At 42.0% G+C, this 19748-nt stretch overlaps 1 protein-coding gene across 1 annotated transcript in view; it reads right to left on the minus strand.

Moving 5' to 3' along the window:
- The window catches only part of LOC149431157 (phospholipase B1, membrane-associated-like), a 63087-nt gene extending 45130 nt beyond the window's left edge, over nt 1–17957 (minus strand). Inside the window, exons 1-7 of the mRNA XM_089665857.1 lie at nt 17818–17957; nt 14186–14250; nt 13322–13412; nt 12223–12281; nt 12071–12138; nt 3089–3132; nt 2061–2181 (exon numbers count right to left, since the gene is read on the minus strand). Coding sequence (XP_089521983.1) covers nt 2061–2181; nt 3089–3132; nt 12071–12138; nt 12223–12281; nt 13322–13412; nt 14186–14250; nt 17818–17875 — 506 coding nt within the window. The 5' untranslated portion in view covers nt 17876–17957. The remainder of the gene's footprint in view (nt 1–2060; nt 2182–3088; nt 3133–12070; nt 12139–12222; nt 12282–13321; nt 13413–14185; nt 14251–17817) is intronic.
- Nucleotides 17958–19748: the final 1791 nt, after the last annotated feature.

Raw genomic sequence — 19748 nt, forward strand, 5'->3', positions numbered from 1 at the left:
TATAAGATATATTATACAGGAGTGACATCACCGCTCTCCAGATATAAGATATATTATACAGGAGTGACATCACCGCTCTCCAGATATAAGATATATTATACAGGAGTGACATCACCGCTCTCCAGATATACAGTTGTGTCCAAAATTATTCAACCCCCAATGCTGTAAAGGGGTTTAGGGACTATAGTGTACATTTGGAATTGTATTCAGAATCAAATCCTACAAGGACGTTGTAACTACCCAAATGCAACTAAAATGACATCAATTGTTTATGTAATACAGTAGTAAATGGTTCTTATGTGGTTTCTTCATTGCCACAATTATTCAACCCCTTAAAGACTACCACTCTGAAGAACAGAGGTTCATACAGGTGCTTTCCATCAGGTATTGAAAACACCTGTGGATGTCACCGAGCAGCAATCAAGCATAATAAGCACCAATTAGGCAGCTTTAAAATGACTGTGATACTCAGCTCCTTCTAGACATTTACTGGTGTGGTTACAAACATGGTGAAGGCAAGAGAATGGTCCAGGAAGACAAGAGAAGAGGTGATTTCTCTTCACAGGAAGGGCAATGGCTATAAGAAGATTGCAAAGATGTTAAACATACCAAGAGACACCTTAGGAAGCATCATTCGCAAATTCAAGGCAAAGGGCACTGTTGAAACGCTACCTGGTCGTGGCAGAAAGAAGATGCTGACTTCGACTGCTGTGCGCTACCTGAAGCGTAGAGTGGAGAGAAGTCCCCGTGTGACTGCTGAGGAACTGAGAAAAGATTTGTCAGATGTGGGTACAGAAGTTTCAGCCCAGACAATAAGACGCACACTGCGTAATGAAGGCCTCCGTGCCAGAACTCCCAGGCGTACCCCCTTGCTGTCTCCAAAGAATAAGAAGAGTCGACTGCAGTATGCCAAAAGCCATGTGGACAAACCACAAAAGTTGTGGGATAGTGTTCTGTGGACTGATGAAACAAAATTAGAACTGTTTGGGCCCATGGATCAACGCTATGTTTGGAGGAGGAAGAACAAGGCCTATGATGAAAAGAACACCTTGCCTACTGTGAAGCATGGTGGAGGGTCAATCATGCTTTGGGGCTGTTTTGCTTCTGCAGGTACAGGGAAGCTTCAGCGTGTGCAAGGTACCATGAATTCTCTTCAGTACCAGGAGATATTGGATGGAAACGTGATGCAGTCCGTCACACACCTGAGGCTTGGGAGACGTTGGACCTTTCAACAGGACAATGATCCCAAGCATACCTCCAAGTCCACTAGAGCATGGTTGCAGAGGAAAGGCTGGAACATTTTGGAGTGGCCATCGCAGTCACCAGACTTAAATCCGATTGAGAACCTCTGGTGGGACTTAAAGAAAGCAGTTGCAGTGCGCAAGCCTAAGAATGTGACTGAACTGGAGGCCTTTGCCCATGAAGAATGGGCGAAGATACCCGTAGATCGCTGCAAGACACTTGTGTCAAGCTATGCTTCACGTTTAAAAGCTGTTATAACTGTAAAAGGATGCTGTACTAAGTACTAAGATTGAATGTCACTTGGGGGTTGAATAAAACTGATAATGCTGTGAGCACAGAAAAGACATTTGTGGTTATTTCATTATAACTGTTATGTTATATTTGTCTGACCTACAAGTGCCTCTTTAATGTAAATGTAAGCAAGATGACTGAATGATCAAAAGCAATGTCAAACTGGCCAAAACACTCAATTTCAGTGGGGGTTGAATAATTTTGGACACAACTGTAAGATATATTATACAGGAGTGACATCACCAATCTCCAGATATAAGATATATTATACAGGAGTGACATCACCAATCTCCAGATATAAGATATATTATACAGGAGTGACATCGCCGCTCTCCAGGTATAAGATATATTATACAGGAGTGACATCACCGCTCTCCAGATATAAGATATATTATACAGGAGTGACATCGCCGCTCTCCAGGTATAAGATATATTATACAGGAGTGACATCACCGCCCTCCAGATATACAATATAAACACTGTCAAACAAGTTTAAATACATAATATAATAGATATATAATCCTTACTAAGAATTGGCTCCAGTTACAGCGAGGTTGAGTCCAGTAGCCTCCAGCTCAGCTGGTCGGTAGGTCAAGGTGCTCTTCTTTGCAAAGCCAACAACATTTGGATTAAAAATCTTCAAAATATCTACAAGAAACAAATATCACATAATGAAAGAAAACTGATGATGATCAAATGGATAAAGAGCCACTGTCTTGGTATATCTCACAATAGTCAGATCTCTGCAGTAGTTTGTCTTTGCCCCTCCCACAATGGGGAGATTTCCCGCAGTAGTTTGTGTCTCTGCCCCTCCCACAATGATGAGATTTCCCACAATAGTTTGTGTCTCTGCCCCTCCCACAATGATGAGATTTCCCACAGTAGTTTGTGTCTCTGCCCCTCCCACAATGATGAGATTTCCCGCATTAGTTTGTATCTTTGCCCCTCCCACAATGATAAGATTTCCCGCAGTAGTTTGTGTCATTGCCCCTCCCACAATGGGGAGATTTCCCGCAGTAGTTTTTGTCTCTGCCCCTCCCACAATGATGAGATTTCACGCCATAGTTTGTGTCTCTGCCCCTCCCACAATGAGGAGATTTCCCACAGTAGTTTGTGTCTCTGCCCCTCCCACAATGATGAGATTTCCCCCAGTAGTTTGTGTCTCTGCCCCTCCCAAAATGATGAGATTTCCTGCAGTAGTTTGTGTCTCTGCCCCTCCCACAATGGTGAGATTTCTATGCAATAGTTTGTTTCTCTGCACCTCCCACAATGATAAGATTTCCCTCAGTAGTTTGTGTCTCTGCCCCTCCCACAATGGGGAGATTTCCTCTCAATAGTTTCCGCCCCTTTTGTATATATGGTCCATCTTAGTATTAGAGCCCTATTGGACGCAGTGTCGGCTCTCCCTCTCTTCGTATTGTTTCTGCTCTGTTAGGGAAGGCAGGCAGCTCATATCATAGATTTCAGGTATTTGTGTAAATCTTTATAATTATACATTTCATGATTTATCATAAATAAAATCCTGGAATGGAAGAAATGATCATAAAACACTCACTTGGCAGAGTGATGACGTTGGATATGTTTCCATAACCTCCGATACTGGAAAGATCAAATACAATGTCATTATATTATAATGTCATGTAATATAAAATGTCATTTATTATATGAATGTGTAATATTGTAGCAGGGGGAGGTTCTGTCTATAGGGGGGCCCCTTTGCCTTGCAGGTACTCACTGGGGACACCCTGATGTGCAGTCCTAGCTGAGACCGAATTTTCACACAATAGATTTATTGACTAAGTGCTCAGAGTCCCATTATGGGCAGTGCTGTGGCCAGGGAAGAAGAAGGAAGAAAGAAGAAGGAAGAAGAATTCAGGGGACACATGCGTTTTTCTGTTGTGCTGAGAGGATGTATGTGCATTACAGGCAACACTTTGGTTGCATGCACATTATGGGCACATTTGGTTGAGAGATGCACATTACAGGCAGCACACAAGGAATCATGAGACATGTATTCTCTCTATATTATTCTATTCTAATCTATTCTATTTTTTTCCATTCTATTCTTTTATTTTCTGTTCTATTCTTTTTTTATTCTACTCTATTTTTTCCCTAATTTATTCTTTTTTATTCTATTCTTTCTTTTCAAAATTCTAATTTTGGAAGATAGCTATATTAACACTAATACACACAGTCTTTGAAGGAAATCAGCAATAGTCAGCAATATGTTTACCTTTTGAATTTTTTGTTTAATTCAATTACTTTTTCAAATTGAAATATGTTGAATAACTCAAGCGCAAACTATGGTGAAATAAAAAACAAAAATTACAATACATTGCTGTAGCCTCCAGTGCACACAACCCACGTCTCAGTGGGGCAAATTATACAATTATAGTGAAGTGAAAAAATGCTGCACTACATAAACCAATGGTACAAGTTATTATATTACCAAAAAACAAAGTGAGAAAATAAATAATTTTTAGAAGAAAAAATAGTAGTAGAAACATTTTTTTTATATTGAAATAAAAATATAGATATATGAATATATATTATTTCAGGTACTTATATAGTGCAGTCAATTTACGCAGTGCTTTACATATACTGTATGTTGTATATTCACATCAGTCCCCAACCCTCAAGGGGTGTACAATCTAAGGTCCCTAACCCTCAAGGGGTGTACAATCTAAGGTCCCTAACCCTCAAGGGGCGTACAATCTAAGGTCCCTAACCCTCAAGGGGGTACAATCTAAGGTCCCTAACCCTCAAGGGGCGTACAATCTAAGGTCCCTAACCCTCAAGGGGCGTACAATCTAAGGTCCCTAACCCTCAAGGGGCGTACAATCTAAGGTCCCTAACCCTCAAGGGGTGTACACTCTAAGGTCCCTAACCCTCAAGGGGTGTACAATCTAAGGTCCCCAACCCTCAAGGGGCGTACAATCTAAGGTCCCTAACTCACATTCATACATACACATACTAGGGCCAATTTAGACAGGAGCCAATTAACCTCCCAGCATGTATTTGGAGTGTGGGAGGAAACCAGAGTACACGGAGGAAACCCACACAGGCACAGGGATGACATGCAAACTCCAGGCAGGTGGTGCTGTGGCTGGGATTTGAACCAACGACCCTAGTACTGCCAGGTGGAAGTGCTAACTATTTAGCCACTGTGCTGCCTATATATATAAAAACACACACTTTTTTATATGTATATTTTATATATATATATATCTATCCATTCAGTCGTATATGACCCTTGGCGATTGCACGGATCGTCACTCGTAAGCAACTTTTTCCATGAATTCTCTTAGCAATAATTTTTACAGGGTAGGTTGCCAGGTCTTTCCCCAGCCCCTTCCATGCAGGAGATCCGCATGGCCAGGGAAGAAACTAGGACAATTTAGACAGAAGCCAATTAACCTATCAGAATGTATTTGGAGTGTGGGACGAAACCCACGCAAGCACAGAGAGAACATGCAAACTCCATGCAGGCGCCATGGTCAGGAATCGAACCCATGACCCATTTACTGCAAGCCAGACATGCGAATCACTAAACTATATATATATATATAGATAGCTATATTTTGGCTATCTATATATATATATATATACAGTGGGGCAAAAAAGTATTTAGTCAGCCACCAATTGTGCAAGTTCTCCCACTTACAAAGATGAGAGAGGCCTGTAATTGGCATCATAGGGAGACCTCAACTATGAGAGACAAAAAGAGAAAAAAAATCCAGACAATCACATTGGCTGATTTGGAAAGAATTTATTTGCAAATTATGGTGGAAAATAAATATTTGGTCACCTACAAACAAGCAAGATTTCTGGCTCTCACAGACCTGTACCTTCTTCTTTAAGAGGCTCCTCTGTCCTGCACTCATTACCTGTATCAATGGCACCTGTTTGAACTTGTTATCAGTATAAAAGACACCTGTCCACAACCTCAAACAGTCACACTCCAAACTCCACTATGGTGAAGACCAAAGAGCTGTCGAAGGACACCAGAAACAAAATTGTAGACCTGCACCAGGCTGGGAAGACTGAATCTGCAATAGGCAAGCAGCTTGGTGTGAACAAATCAACTGTGGGAGCAATAATTAGAAAATGGAAGAGATACAAGACCACTGATAATCTCCCTCGATCTGGGGCTCCACGCAAGATCTCACCCCGTGGGGTCAAAATGATCACAAGAACAGTGAGCAAAAATCCCAGGACCACATGGGGGGACCTAGTGAATGACCTGCAGAGATCTGGGACCAACCTAACAAAGGCTACCATCAGTAACACACTACGCCGCCAGGGACTCAGATCCTGCAGTGCCAGACGTGTCCCCCTGCTTAAGCCGGTACATGTCTGGGCCCTTCTGAGGTTTGCTAGAGAGCATTTGGATGATCCAGAAGAGGATTGGGAGAATGTCATATGGTCAGATGAAACCAAAATAGAACTGTTTGGTAGAAACATAACTTGTCGTGTCTGGAGGAGAGAGAATGCTGAGTTGCATCCAAAGAACACCATACCTACTGTGAAGCATGGGGGTGGCAACATCATGCTTTGGGGCTGTTTCTCCGCAAAGGGACCAGGATGACTGATCCATGTACAGGACAGAAGGAATGGGGCCATGTATCATGAGATTGAGTGCAAACCTTCTTCCATCAGCAAGGACATTGAAGATGAAATGTGGCTGGGTCTTCCAACATGACAATGATCCCAAACATACCACCCGGGCAATGAAGGAGTGGCTTCATAAGAAGCATTTCAAGGTCCTGGAGTGGCCTAGCCAGTCTCCAGATCTCAACCCCATAGAAAACCTTTGGAGGGAGTTGAAAGTCCATGTTGCCCAGCGACAGCCCCAAAACATCACTGCTCTAGAGGAGATCTGCATGGAGGATGGGCCAACATACCAGCAACAGTGTGTGCCAACCTTGTGAAGACTTACAGGAAACTTTGGCCTCTGTCATTGCCAACAAAGGATATATAACAAAGTATTGACATGAACTTTTCATATTGACCAAATACTTATTTTCCACCATAATTTGCAAATAAATTCTTTCCAAATCAGCCAATGTGATTGTCTGGATTTGTTTTCTCATTTTGACTCTCATAGTTGAGGTCTACCTATGATGCCAATTACAGGCCTCTCTCATCTTTGTAAGTGGGAGAACTTGCACAATTGGTGGCTGACTAAATACTTTTTTGCCCCACTGTATATATATATATATAGATAGCCAAAATATGGCCCACTGTATATATATATATATATATATATACACACCAAAACATAAAATAAAATATAAAAATTAAGAATATTTTAAGTATGACTCAAATAAAAAATCAAATCAAAAATCAAGTTCAATCAATAAAGTGTTCATTCAGTGAACCCTCCTTCAGATAACAAAAAAAAAGGGCATCTGTCATCAATTCCCATGCAAAGATATCCTCCACCATATATCTGCTCACCTCACGCAGTGTGACCGCACATTATACAATGTTAGGGTCTAACCGCACTTTTGGTCCCATATGGACTCAGAAGATCAGCTTGCTGAATGAAAACTCCAAAGTAAGCTCCCTCCCGATGAGCGTCTTGGTATCAGCTGTATTCCTCGTTAAAAAGAACTCCACATAGTGCTTTATCCTTTTAAACTTTTATTCATCAAATAAAACATATGAAATACTCTCATGTTCCGGAGGTGTATTTTTCACCACGTATGATGAAGATCCAGTGATGCACTAATTAAACACAAGGTGGCAGTATCATCTCAGCAGCAGAGTCCTGCACATGCTCAAAACAGACACCATCCAAAATATTATTTATTACAGCTACTTATATATTGCCATCAATTTACACAGTGCTTTACATATATATTGTACATTCACATCAGTCCCTAACCCTCGAGGTGGAAGTGCTAACCATTTAGACACTGTGCTGCATATATATATATATATATATATATATATATATATATATATATACAATGCTACGGTCTAACTGCACTTTTGGCCCCATATGGACTCAAAAGATCAGCTTGCTGAATGAAGACTCCAAAGTAATCTCCCTCCTGATGAGCATCTTTGTATCATCCATATTCCTCATTAAAAAGAACTCAATATAGTGCTTTATCCTTTTAAACTTTTATTCATAAATTAAAACATCTGATATACAATCATGTTCCGGAGGTGTATTTTTCACCATGTATGGTGAAGATCCTGTGACGCACTAATTAAACACAAGGAGGCAGTATCATCTCAGCAGCAGAGTCCTGTACATGCTCAAAACAGACACCATCCATAATATGTTGCAAGGCAAAGTACAGGCCCACTACATTGTTTTTTGGTAACATAATGGTTTGTTCCATTGGTTTATGTAGCGCAGCATTTTTTCACTTTGCTTTACTTTTTCAAATTGGTTTCAAATTCAATTCAAATTCGGATAATTCGCTATTTTGGCTGAAATTTCGCATTTGTTTAAATTTGTTACTATTTTAACCACTTGCCCCCAGCCACCGCATATAAACGGTGGCAGGGCGGCGCTCGTAGGCAAAAGCGCGTTTTAAAACGGCTGCCTTCAAAACAGGTAGGGGGCGTGCGCGAGGCGCGCGCCCGCCCTACCTGTCCCGCGGGTGACAGCAGCGGGTGTCACCTGATGGGTCACAGCCGGTTTTTACCGGCCGTTTTCCCGCGATTGCCGGTGATCGCTAACACAGAGCAGGGCTGCATTGTTTACACACAGCCCTGTTCTGTGTCAGTTCTCTGACAGCTTGTGAGAAGCTGCAGAGTTTCTCTCCCTCGATCAGCTCCCCCCTCCCTCCCCCCCCTCCTGTACACACCCCTGCCCCCTAGTAAAACACTCCCCTTACACTGCAAATTCTAAAAATGTTAACCCCTTCCTCCCCAGTGACATTAGTACAGTTTCAGTGTTTTTTTTTCACTGATCACTGTATTGGTGTCACTGGGGATGTCAGTGACTCCAAGTCAGTTCCCCCCCCAGTGTCAAAATGTCCGCCACAGTCCCGCAGTCCTGCCATAAGTCGCTGGTCGCCGCCATATGTCGCTAATTGCCGCCATATGTCACTGATTGCCGCCAAAAGTCGCTGATCGGCGCCATTATTAGTATAAATAAAAATTAAAAATCCCAGAATCTTTCCCGCCATTTGTAAACGCTATAACTTTCACGTAAACCAATTAATTTACACGTATTGGGTTTTTTTTTAGCAAAAACATGTCGCAGAATACATTTTGGCAGAAATTTATGACTAAGTTTGATTTTTGCATTTTTTTTTTACTGGACATGTTTTATAGCAAAAAGTCCAAAATATTGTTTTTTTTTTCCTCAAAATTGTCAGCCTTTTTTTTTATAGCGCAAAAAATAAAAACCGCACAGGCGATCAAATACCACCGAAAAAAAGCTCAATTTTGTGGGGAAGAAAAGGATGTAAATTTCATTTATGTACCGTATTGCATGACCGCGCAATTGTCCGTTAAACTAGCGCAGCGCTGTATAGCAGAAAAATGGCGTAAATTGCAGTATCTATACCATAGTTTGTAGACGCTATAACTTCACACAAAGCAATCAATATACACTTATTGGGATTTTTTTTACCAAAAACATGGAGCAGAATACATTTTGGCCTAAATTTATAACTAGACATTAGAATTATTCAAAAATTCGATTCGGCCGATTCGCCGAATTTGCGGGAGAAATTCGATTCGATGTGAATTTATTCGCTGCGAATTTAACTTATAAAAAGGGTGTTTCTAGGCTTCAGAGAGCCTTTATATTAGTGCAGAACACTGTACCTTTAATTTAAATGCCCTTGGAGTCTGCTGGGGAAGAGAAATAATACTGTCAGTCAGTATGACATGCAGATGAGTGCCGTCGATCTTAGAATCACCGCACACTTCACTCATTTGGGCAGTCACGGGGCACGACGAAGAAGAAGAAGAAGAAGAATGAAAAGAAGAAGAAGAAGAATGAAAAGAAAAAGAAGAAGAATGAAAAGAAGAATGAAAAGAAGAAGAATAAAAAGAAGAAGAAGAAGAATGAAAAGAAGAATGAAAAGAAGAAGAAGAAGAATGAAAAGAAGAAGAAGAAGAATGAAAAGAAGAAGAAGAAGAATGAAAATAAGAAGAAGAAGAAGAATGAAAAGAAGAATGAAAAGAAGAAGAAGAAGAATGAAAAGAAGAAGAAGAATGAAAAGAAGAATGAAAAGAAGAAGAAGAAGAATGAAAAGAAGAAGAAGAAGAATGAAAAGAAGAATGAAAAGAAGAAGAAGAAGAATGAAAAGAAGAAGAATGAAAAGAAGAAGAAGGAGAATGAAAAGAAGAATGAAAAGAAGAAGATGAAGAATGAAAAGAAGAAGAAGAAGAATGAAAAGAAGAAAAAGAAGAATGAAAAGAAGAATGAGAAGAAGAATGAAAAGAAGAATGAAAAGAAGAATGAAAAGAAGAATGAGAAGAATGAAAAGAAGAATGAAAAGAAGGAGAAGAAGAATGAAAAGAAGAATGAGAAGAAGAATGAAAAGAAGAATGAAAAGAAGAATGAGAAGAATGAAAAGAAGAATGAAAAGAAGAAGAAGAAGAATGAAAAGAAGAAGAAGAATGAAAAGAAAAATGAAAAGAAGAAGAAGAAGAATGAAAAGAAGAAGAATGAAAAGAAGAATGAAAAGAAGAAGAAGAAGAAGAAGAAGAAAAAGAAGAAGAATGAAAAGAAGAATGAAAAGAAGAAGAAGAAGAAGAAGAAAAAGAAGAAGAATGAAAAGAAGAATGAAAAGAAGAAGAAGAAGAATTAAAAGAAGAAGAAGAAGAAGAATGAAAAGAAGAATGAAAAGAAGAAGAAGAATGAAAAGAAGAAGAAGAAGAATGAAAAGAAGAATGAGAAGAATGAAAAGAAGAATGAAAAGAAGAAGAAGAAGACGAATGAAAAGAAGAAGAAGAAGAAGAATGAAAAGAAGAATGAAAAGAAGAAGAAGAATGAAAAGAAGAAGAAGAAGAATGAAAAGAAGAATGAAAAGAAGAAGAAGAAGAAGAATGAAAATAAGAAGAAGAAGAATGAAAATAAGAAGAAGAAGAATGAAAAGAAGAAGAAGAATGAAAAGAAGAATGAAAAGAAGAAGAAGAAGAATGAAAAGAAGAATGAAAAGAAGAAGAAGAAGAATGAAAAGAAGAATGAAAAGAAGAAGAAGAAGAATGAAAAGAAAAATGAAAAGAAGAAGAAGAAGAATGAAAAGAAGAAGAATGAAAAGAAGAAGAAGAAGAAGAAGAAGAAGAAGAAGAAGAAGAAGAATGAAAAGAAGAAGAAGAATGAAAAGAAGAATAAGAAGAAGAATGAAAAGAAGAAGAAGAAGAATGAAAAGAAGAATGAGAAGAAGAATGAAAAGAAGAATGAGAAGAAGAATGAAAAGAAGAATGAAAAGAAGAATGAGAAGAATGAAAAGAAGAATGAAAAGAAGAAGAAGAAGAATGAAAAGAAGAAGAATGAAAAGAAGAAGAAGAATGAAAAGAAGAAAAAGAAGAATGAAAAGAAGAATGAAAAGAAGAAGAATGAAAAGAAGAAGAAGAAGAATGAAAAGAAGAATGAAAAGAAGAAGAAGAATGAAAAGAAGAAGAAGAAGAATGAAAAGAAGAAGAAGAATGAAAAGAAGAAGAAGAAGAATGAAAAGAAGAAGAATGAAAAGAAGAAGAATTCCAGTACAGCAAAAAGTGTATCTGCAGAGAGCTCCGCTATTTCTGACAGTTCTCTGACAGTTCTGACAGTTCATTTACAGCGGTTGAAACATTGTATCTATTTATTTCCGAATAAAAACATCTGTATCCTAAATGGAAACAAATAGATACAATGTTTCAACTGCTGTAAATGAACTGTCAGAACTGTCAGAGAACTGTCAGAAATAGCGGAGCTCTCTGCAGTGACACTTTTTGCGGGCTGATCGGGAAAATTCGATTCGTGCATCCGAAGTTTGCTAAAATTCGGATTTGGTGCGAATCGAATTTTTCCTAATATTGAAAACGAATTCCACTTCGCCAAGTTCGATTCGCTCATCTCTATTTATAACCAACTTTGAGTTTACTATATAATATATTTTTTATAGCTGAAAGTAAAAAATGTTTTTCTTCAAAATTTTTGGACTTTTTTTTTTATAGCGTGAAAAATAAAAAGCGCACAGGTGATCAAATTACACCAAAAGAAAGCTCTATTTGTGTGAAAAAAAAGGACGTAAATTTCGTTTGGGTGCAGCATTGCATGACCGCGCAATTATCAGTTGAATTAGTGCAGCGCCGAGTAGCAAAAAGAGGCGTGGTCATTAAGGGGGGTAAATCCTCAGGTGCTCAAGTGGTTAATTCGGAAATTCGGATGCAGCTGACTTTTTGTATCATAAAAATTTCGAACGAACTGCACATGTCTAGTGTGAACGGGATGCATAGGAGACAATTGTTTCCTGTGTGACCCTGCGGTGACAGACATTTAATCACGCGGTAAAACATCCACCAGCATACATAGTGTGGATTGGCCCTATATGTACACGGTTGACTCGCCTACCTCCAGGAGACTTGCCGGTATTCGGTTGGGAGCTGCAGGACGTTGGTGGCGTTGGCCCCAATGGCTGTCTGTAATAATAAACACATTCATCAGATGGCTCAGAAATATAACGGAATTCCCCAAACACCCAAAGATCACCCGGCATCTCCTACCGTTATGGAGTCTCCCAAGGCGGCTACGATTTTCACATCGGCGGGCTTGACGCGGTCGGCTGTCAGGAAGGAGATGATTCGTCAGTGACTGAATGAGCTTTATATGTGCTAGAAAAGGACAACACTGACAGAGGGGCTTAAAACATTCAGCTTTGATTAGTGTGGTTCAAATCCCCCCCCCCAAAAAAAAATTGCTATAACTGCCACTTGCCCTCCAGAGGATTTCTCCCCATTCCTGACCAGGCCATTTTTTGCATTACGGCGCTGCATTATTTTAACTGACAATTGCGTAGTCATGAAGTCTGTTTCTGATTGTTTGGTCAGAGACATTCACATCAGTGGCCTGCTGGAGGTCATTTTGTAGGGCTCTGGCAGGGCTCATCCTGTTCCTCTTTGCACAAAGGAGCAGATACCGATCCTGCTGATGGGTTAAGGACCTTCTACGGCCCTGTCCAGCCCTCCTAGAGTAACTGCCTGTCTCCTGGAATCTCCTCCATGCTCTTGAGACTGTGCTGGGAGACACAGCAAACCTTCTGGCAACGGCAAGTATTGATGTGCCATCCTGGAGGAGTTGGACTGCCTGTGCAACCTCTGTAGGGTCCAGGTATGGCCTCATGCTACCAGTAGTGACACTGACCCTAGCCAAATGCAAAACTAGTGAAAAACAGTCAGAAAAGATGAGTAGGGAAAAAATGTCAGTGACCTCCACCTGTAAAACCATTCCCGTTTTGGGGAGTCATCTCACTGTTGCCCATCTAGTGCACCTGTTGTTAATTTCATTACCACCAAAGCAGCTGAAACTGGTTAACAACCCCCTCTGCTACTTACCTGACCAGGAGTTTCATTGACTTGATGCTATACTGTGATTAAAAAGTGTTCCTTTCATTTTTTTGAGCAGTGTAAATTATATTATAATTTTTCTTTAGGTTAAAAGAGAAAAATATGATTTTCTGTAAAATAATCCAGCGAAAAAAGACAAAATACAACAAGTTTAACTCATTCTATATGGAGATTTAACCATTCATTACTCCAACTAAATCAAACGTTTCTGTCTTTAGATACACCATAAAGAAATGAATTATGAATATTAGTCACTTACCTGTGGTGGGTGTCAGAGGAGAGGGGGAGGTGTCAGGACAGGTTGGTTGTCGGAGGTAGCTCACTCGACCTTCAGCCTTCTCTGGAAATTGCTGAAGACGATCGAACAATATTGTTTATATGATAATACAAGGCATTCCAGGGTCTATCACACATTAGGCCCCTTTCACATGTGGCGGACCTGTCAGCTCCAATCTCCTCTGCAAAAAAACCCCCAAACTGTAATTGCTGACTTTTAATAAAACAGACACTCACCATCCTGGGGATCCAGCGGTGTCTTCACCCCATCCGGGTTCACTGGCTGTCCTCTCTCCCAGGCGCTGGCATCTTAAGTGTGGGCACACGGCTGTGACAGCTTATGGCTTCACAGCCAGCAGATCACTGTGCATGCGCCAATAGTGCTGCGCCTTGTGAATGGTCCTGTAGTCTTCTGGGACCTGTCACGTGTCAGACTACAGCCTTGGGACTCTGTTTCCAGAGCATATGTCCATACGCTTACGTATGTTTACACTGCTGCTGATGGGGGATCTATTGTTGGTGAGGGAGTTCTTCTGTTTTTGGGGAGGTCTAGTGTTGCTGTCTGCTGGAGGCTCTATTGATGCTGGTGGGGGTCTAATTTTGATGGGGTGGATTTGTTCTTGCTGCTGGGGGCTCTGCTGTTGTTGGGGGAGTTATTTTGGTGCTGGGGTTCTATTCTTGCTGTTGCTGACAGAAGTCTATTGTTGCTGGGGTTGATCCATTGTTGCTGGTGGGGGATCTGTTGTTGTTGGGGGAGATATTTTGTTGCTGGAGGGTATCTGTTTTGCCAGGGGGATCTATTGTACATATAGACTGTACATGTAATAGAGCCATTGGACTCCCTTACCTGAAGCCCGTATCGAGAGATTTGTTCTGTCATTCCATCCATGTAATTCGCCATCCAGTCCAATCCTGCAGAGCACAAGATTTAGAGAGTCTTAGAGTACCTCTCAGAGAACCTTTTCAATGGTGGTCAGTGGAAAACAAAATGCTCCTTACATTGGTGGTCAGTGGGAAGAATGTTCCTTACATTGGAGGTCAGTAGGAAGAATGTTCCTTACATTGGAGGTCAGTAGGAAGAATGCTCCTTACATTGGTGGTCAATGGGAAGAATGTTCCTTACATTGGAGGTCAGTGGGAAGAATGTTCCTTACATTGGTGGTCAGTGGGAAGAATGTTCCTTACATTGATGGTCAGTGGGAAGAATGTCCCTTACATTGGTGGTCAGTGGGAAGAATGTTCCTTACATTGGTGGTCAGTGGGAAGAATGTTCCTTACATTGGTGATCAGTGGGAAGAATGCTCCTTACATTGGTGATCAGTGGGAAGAAGGCTCCTTACATTGGAGGCCAGTGGGAAGAATGTTCCTTACATTGGTGTCAGTGGGAAGAATGTTCCTTACATTGGTAGTCAGTGGGAAGAATGCTTTTTACATTTGGTGATCAGTGGGAAGAATGTTCCTTACATTGATTGTCAATGGAAAGAATGGCCCCTGTACAGTAGTGATCAGGATGTCTCCTTTAAAGACAGCTATAGATTGTTGGTGTCATGCTGCTGGCTCTGTCAAGTAGTGTTCACTGAAGAACTATGCAGACATCATCAACCAAGAGGTCAATCAGCCACACCTGAACGTATGTTTCTTACATTGTTGGCCAGTGGAAAGGAAGAATGCTGCTTATATTGATGGTCAGTGGAAAGAACGCTCCTTACCATTGGTGGTCAAAAGGAAGACTGTCTGCCCTAAAGGCAGCTAAAAATCGTTGATGTCATGTTGCTGGCTCTGCCAAGTGGCATTGGCCCCAGAACTATGCAGACACCACACCAACTTCTGGAGGAATCCTGGTTGAGAATGACTGCATTAAAGGGTCCAGCGCTGTACTGCACACATACACTATATTGGCAAAAGTATCGGGCCAGCCCTCCAAATCATTGGATTCAGGTGCTCCAATCCCCTCCATGACCACAGGTGTATACAATCAAGCCCCTAGGCATGCAGACTGCTTCTACAAACATTGGTGAAAGAATGGGTCGCTCTCAGGAGCTCAGTGACTCCAAGCGTGGTCCCGTGATAGGTGGTCACCTGTGCAATAAGTCCATCCGTGACATTTCCTGGCTACTAAATATTCCACACTCAACTGTTACTGGGATTATAACAAAGTGGAAGCAACTGGGAACAACAGCAACTCAGCCACCAAGTGGTAGGCCACGTCACATGACAGGGCGGGGTCAGCGCATGCTGAAGCACACAGTGTGCAGAAGTCGCCAACTGTCTGCCGAGTCAATAGCTAAAGATCTACAAACTTCATGTGGCCTTCAGATGAGCACAACAACACTGTGTAGAGAGCTTCATGGAATGGGTTTCCATGGCCGAGCAGCTGCATCCAAGTCTTCCATCACCAAGTGCAATGCAAAGCATCGGATGCAGTGGTGTAAAGCACGCCGCCACTGGACTCTAGAGCAGTGGAGACGTGTTCTCTGGAGTGACCAATCACGCTTCTCTGTCTGGCAATCCAATGGACTTGTCTGGGTTTGGCGGATGCCAGGAGAAGGGTACTTGCCTGACTGCATCATGCCAAGTGTAAAGTTTGGTGGAGGGGGGATTATGGTGGGGGGGTGTTTTTCAGGGGTTCTAGTAAAGGGAACTCTTAAGGCATCAGCATACCAAGACATTTTGGACAATTTCATACTCCCAACTTTGTGGGAAGAGTTTGGGGATGGCCCCTTCCTGTTCCAACATGACTGCACACCAGTGCACAAAGCAAGGTCCATAAAGACATGGAGGAGCCAGTTTGGGGTGGAGGAACTTGACTGTCCTGCACAGAGTCCTGACCTCAACCCCATAGAACACCTTTGGGATGAATTAGAGCTCAGACTGTGAGCCAGGCCTCCTCCCCGACATCAGTGCCTGACCTGACAAATGTGTTTCTGGTTGAATGGTCCAACCTTCCCATAGACACCCTCCTAAACCTTGTGGACGGCCTTCCCAGAAGAGTTGAAGCTGTTGTAGCTGCAAAGGGCGGGGCCAACTCAATATTGAACCCTACGGACTAACACTGGGGGCCATTAAATTTCATGTTCGTGGAAAGGTAGGCCAACCAATACTTCTGGCAATAGAGTGTACATTTCCATGCAGTCATTAATGACATATAAAGCTATCAAGTCTCACTAGAACGTTCAGTATTATTTATCAGAATACATCAATGTGCAGCTCTTAGGGGGATGTTGGGATGGAGCAATGTTTAGCAGATCTCTAGAGAAGCTAGTGAAGGAATAAAAACAAAACAACAAATAGAGGAGCGCTCCCAACCCTGTGGAAGTCAATAGAGTCACAACCTCAGGAACAGATAAGATCGAATTACACTTTAATGTTGGGTTAAAAAGCAGGACATTTAGGAGTTCCCAGATGGAGACATCACCAAGCCAGAGGAGAGGAGAAACATATATTCCCCGAAGCTTGAGGATGACACATAATTCTGGACCCAACGGTAGATTGCTCAGTCCAGGAGCCTCAGGACAGTGGGAAGGGCATGTGGATGGCAGGATTCATGTATCATCCTCCAGCTTCGGGGAATATGTTTCTCCTCTCCAATGACCTGGTGATGTCTCCATCTGGGAACTCCTACATGTCCTGCTTTTTAACCCAACATTAAAGTGTATTTCGAGTTTATCTGTTCCTGGGCTTGTGACTCTATTGACTTCCACAGGGTTGGGAGCGCTCCTCTATTTGTTGTCCATGTCTCATTGCTGGTCAGTTGAGTTGTTGGAGCTGCCCATACCGTGGTTATCTACATGTCCCCTGGAACCTCGTTGAGCTTTGGTAGTCGCACCTTTTCTTAGTGAAGGAATAATCTGCTGAATATATCAATATTTATCTGTCAGGATAAAGATGGGACAGAGCAGAGCAATGCTCTTCAGATTGGGATCAGTGGCATCCCTAGGCAGGTACGGGGGGGGGTGCGCGCAGCACCGAATGACACCTACCGCACAGGGTGACACTGGACCCGCTCCACGAAAAAGCAAGCTGACGATCCCCGCAGGATGGATCAGATCTGAGGATTGAGCATAATGGATCGGAGTCCGGTCCATTATGCTAAATCTGCAGATCCGATCAGGGGCGGACTGACAACTCATGGGGCCCCCAGGCAATTGGGGATCATGGGGCCCCTGTGTCCTTGCCCACACTCAAAACACACCCAAAAAAAGCCTATAAAAAAGGTACCAGAGGCATTTTATGGGGCCCCCTACTGACCCCGGGCCCTCGGGCAGTGCCCGAGTGCTCGAATGGTCAGTCCGCCCCTGGATCCAATCCATTCTGCTGGGATCGTCGGAGGGGGTGTCACCAAGTGTTATCGCACCGGGTGACAACAACCCTAGGGACACCCCTGGATGGGATAATCTGCAGAATATATTATGTACCGGTCATGGATAGATGAGAGCAATACTCTGCAGACCTCCTATATTACCTGGAAAAGACACTCACCGTATACACAGTGCAGGTACAGCATGCAGACTAGTAGGGGCACCTGTGATGCCGCCATCTTCCTGACGTCTTCTCTCTACATTTCATACATTGAATGTCTAGGAGTTGTCAGCCCCCAGGGACGATGTGGTATGTTCGCTGGCTGGGCAGCACTAATAGGCATTTCCCTGTTGGGGGTTATTTTGTGCAGCAGTTTCATTGTGCTGTCAAAGTCCATACCGGAGGGGGGGGGGGGGTGTGGAGATACCTCCCGTGTGTTTGTGAGAGTGTAGGGGGAGGTTGGATCATTTTCCTGGCAGAAGAGCTGCAATAATTGTTCGATATTAACTGTGTTTGCAAGATAGCGAGATACTAAATACATCATCAGCGATTTCTCCCTAATATTATCAATCGCTTATCGCATTCACCACTTTATAGAGCCAACAACCAGCTCACGGATCAACAACGTCCAGAGATACAAAATCCCAACCCGCATGGGAACATCTGTGAATGTCCATTAATAAATAACCCGACCAATGAATGAGACTTCTATGGAAAGTAAAGTTTTTCTACAAACAGGTCCCCTGTATGAGGTCATGGGATGAAAACACAACGGATGAACTTTTGTTCTCTCCTGTTTGGGCTTCCCAGTTTCTTCGAATTGTTGATTATAAAATAGATTTCTAGTAGCAATTATTTATTATTATTTTTTTATGTGTTATATTAAACCTTTCCTCCAGTCCCGATGAAGGGGGATTGTGTGGCCCCCAAAACACATTGGGTTTGATTTACTAGAACTGGAGAGAGTAAAATCTGGTGCTGCTGTGCATGGGAGCCAATCAGCTTCCAGCTTCCTGAGGCAGCAGTGGAAGCCATTGGCTCTAAATTTTAGAGTCGTCTGGGACACACAGTCAGGGCTCTTGAGCCTGGGGAACAGACAAGATGGGGTTTATTTCCTAAAGCTGGAGAGTCCAAAATCAGACTCCCTTCTGCATAGAAACCAATCAGCTTCCAGGTTTCATTGCCAAAGCTTCATTGAACAAGCTGAGGTTAGAAGCTGATTGGTTTCTATACAGAAGGGAGTCTGATTTTGGACTCTCCAGCTTTAGTAAATAAACCCCGTTGTGTCTGTTAGAGCCAAAGGGTTGGTGGAAGCTGTCAATCTGTGTATGTGGAGGCTGACAAACAAAAGGCTTGGAAAGCCTGACAGCCAGGATTGTGATAGTGTTGTGACACGGCTAGGATTTTGTTTTTTGGAAGTTTTTGCGCTCTCGGTTTGGATCACTGCACAGCACAAATAAAACACACCACTGTTTGTCACTACATCACTGGACTTTTATCTGTGCCTGAACATGTGCTCACACCAGGTAGGTTGGTACCCGCTACCTATCCCCACATCTGGAGGAAAAGAGATTTAATCTCTAAACACGGAAAGGTTTCTTCACAGTAAAAGCTGTGAAAATGTGGAATAGACTCCCTCAAGAGTTAGTTCTGGCCAGCTCAGTGGATTGGTTTATAAAAGTCCTGGATTCTTTCTTGGATACACAGAATATAACTGGATATAACATTTATAGGTAAAAGTTGATCCAGGGAATATCTGATTGCCTCTCGGGGGATCAGGTAGGAATTTTTTTTCCCAGCAGGAGCAAATTGGATCGTGCTTTGCTGGGTTTTTTTTTGCCTTCCTCTGGATCAGCTGTGGGTATAGGATCATATTATTATTTTTTTTTTTTTTTAATGGTTGAACTGGATGGACATTTGTCTTTTTTCAGCCAGACTAACTATGCAACTATGTACAAAATTTTATGTGTGTAAAATGGATAATGTATCAACATGGAACTCATTCTATATGAATTTCATGTGCGACAATGGGGGTGGGGGGGGGGGGTGGGTCCTAGCTGATACTTGAACTCAACACAGGATAAAAAAAAAAAAACGACCAGAGCCAGAGA

The sequence above is a fragment of the Staurois parvus genome, unplaced genomic scaffold, assembly GCF_062004578.1.
Source record: "Staurois parvus isolate SC_StPar_1 unplaced genomic scaffold, SC_StPar_1.0 ptg002372l, whole genome shotgun sequence".
Lineage (NCBI taxonomy): Eukaryota > Metazoa > Chordata > Amphibia > Anura > Ranidae > Staurois > Staurois parvus.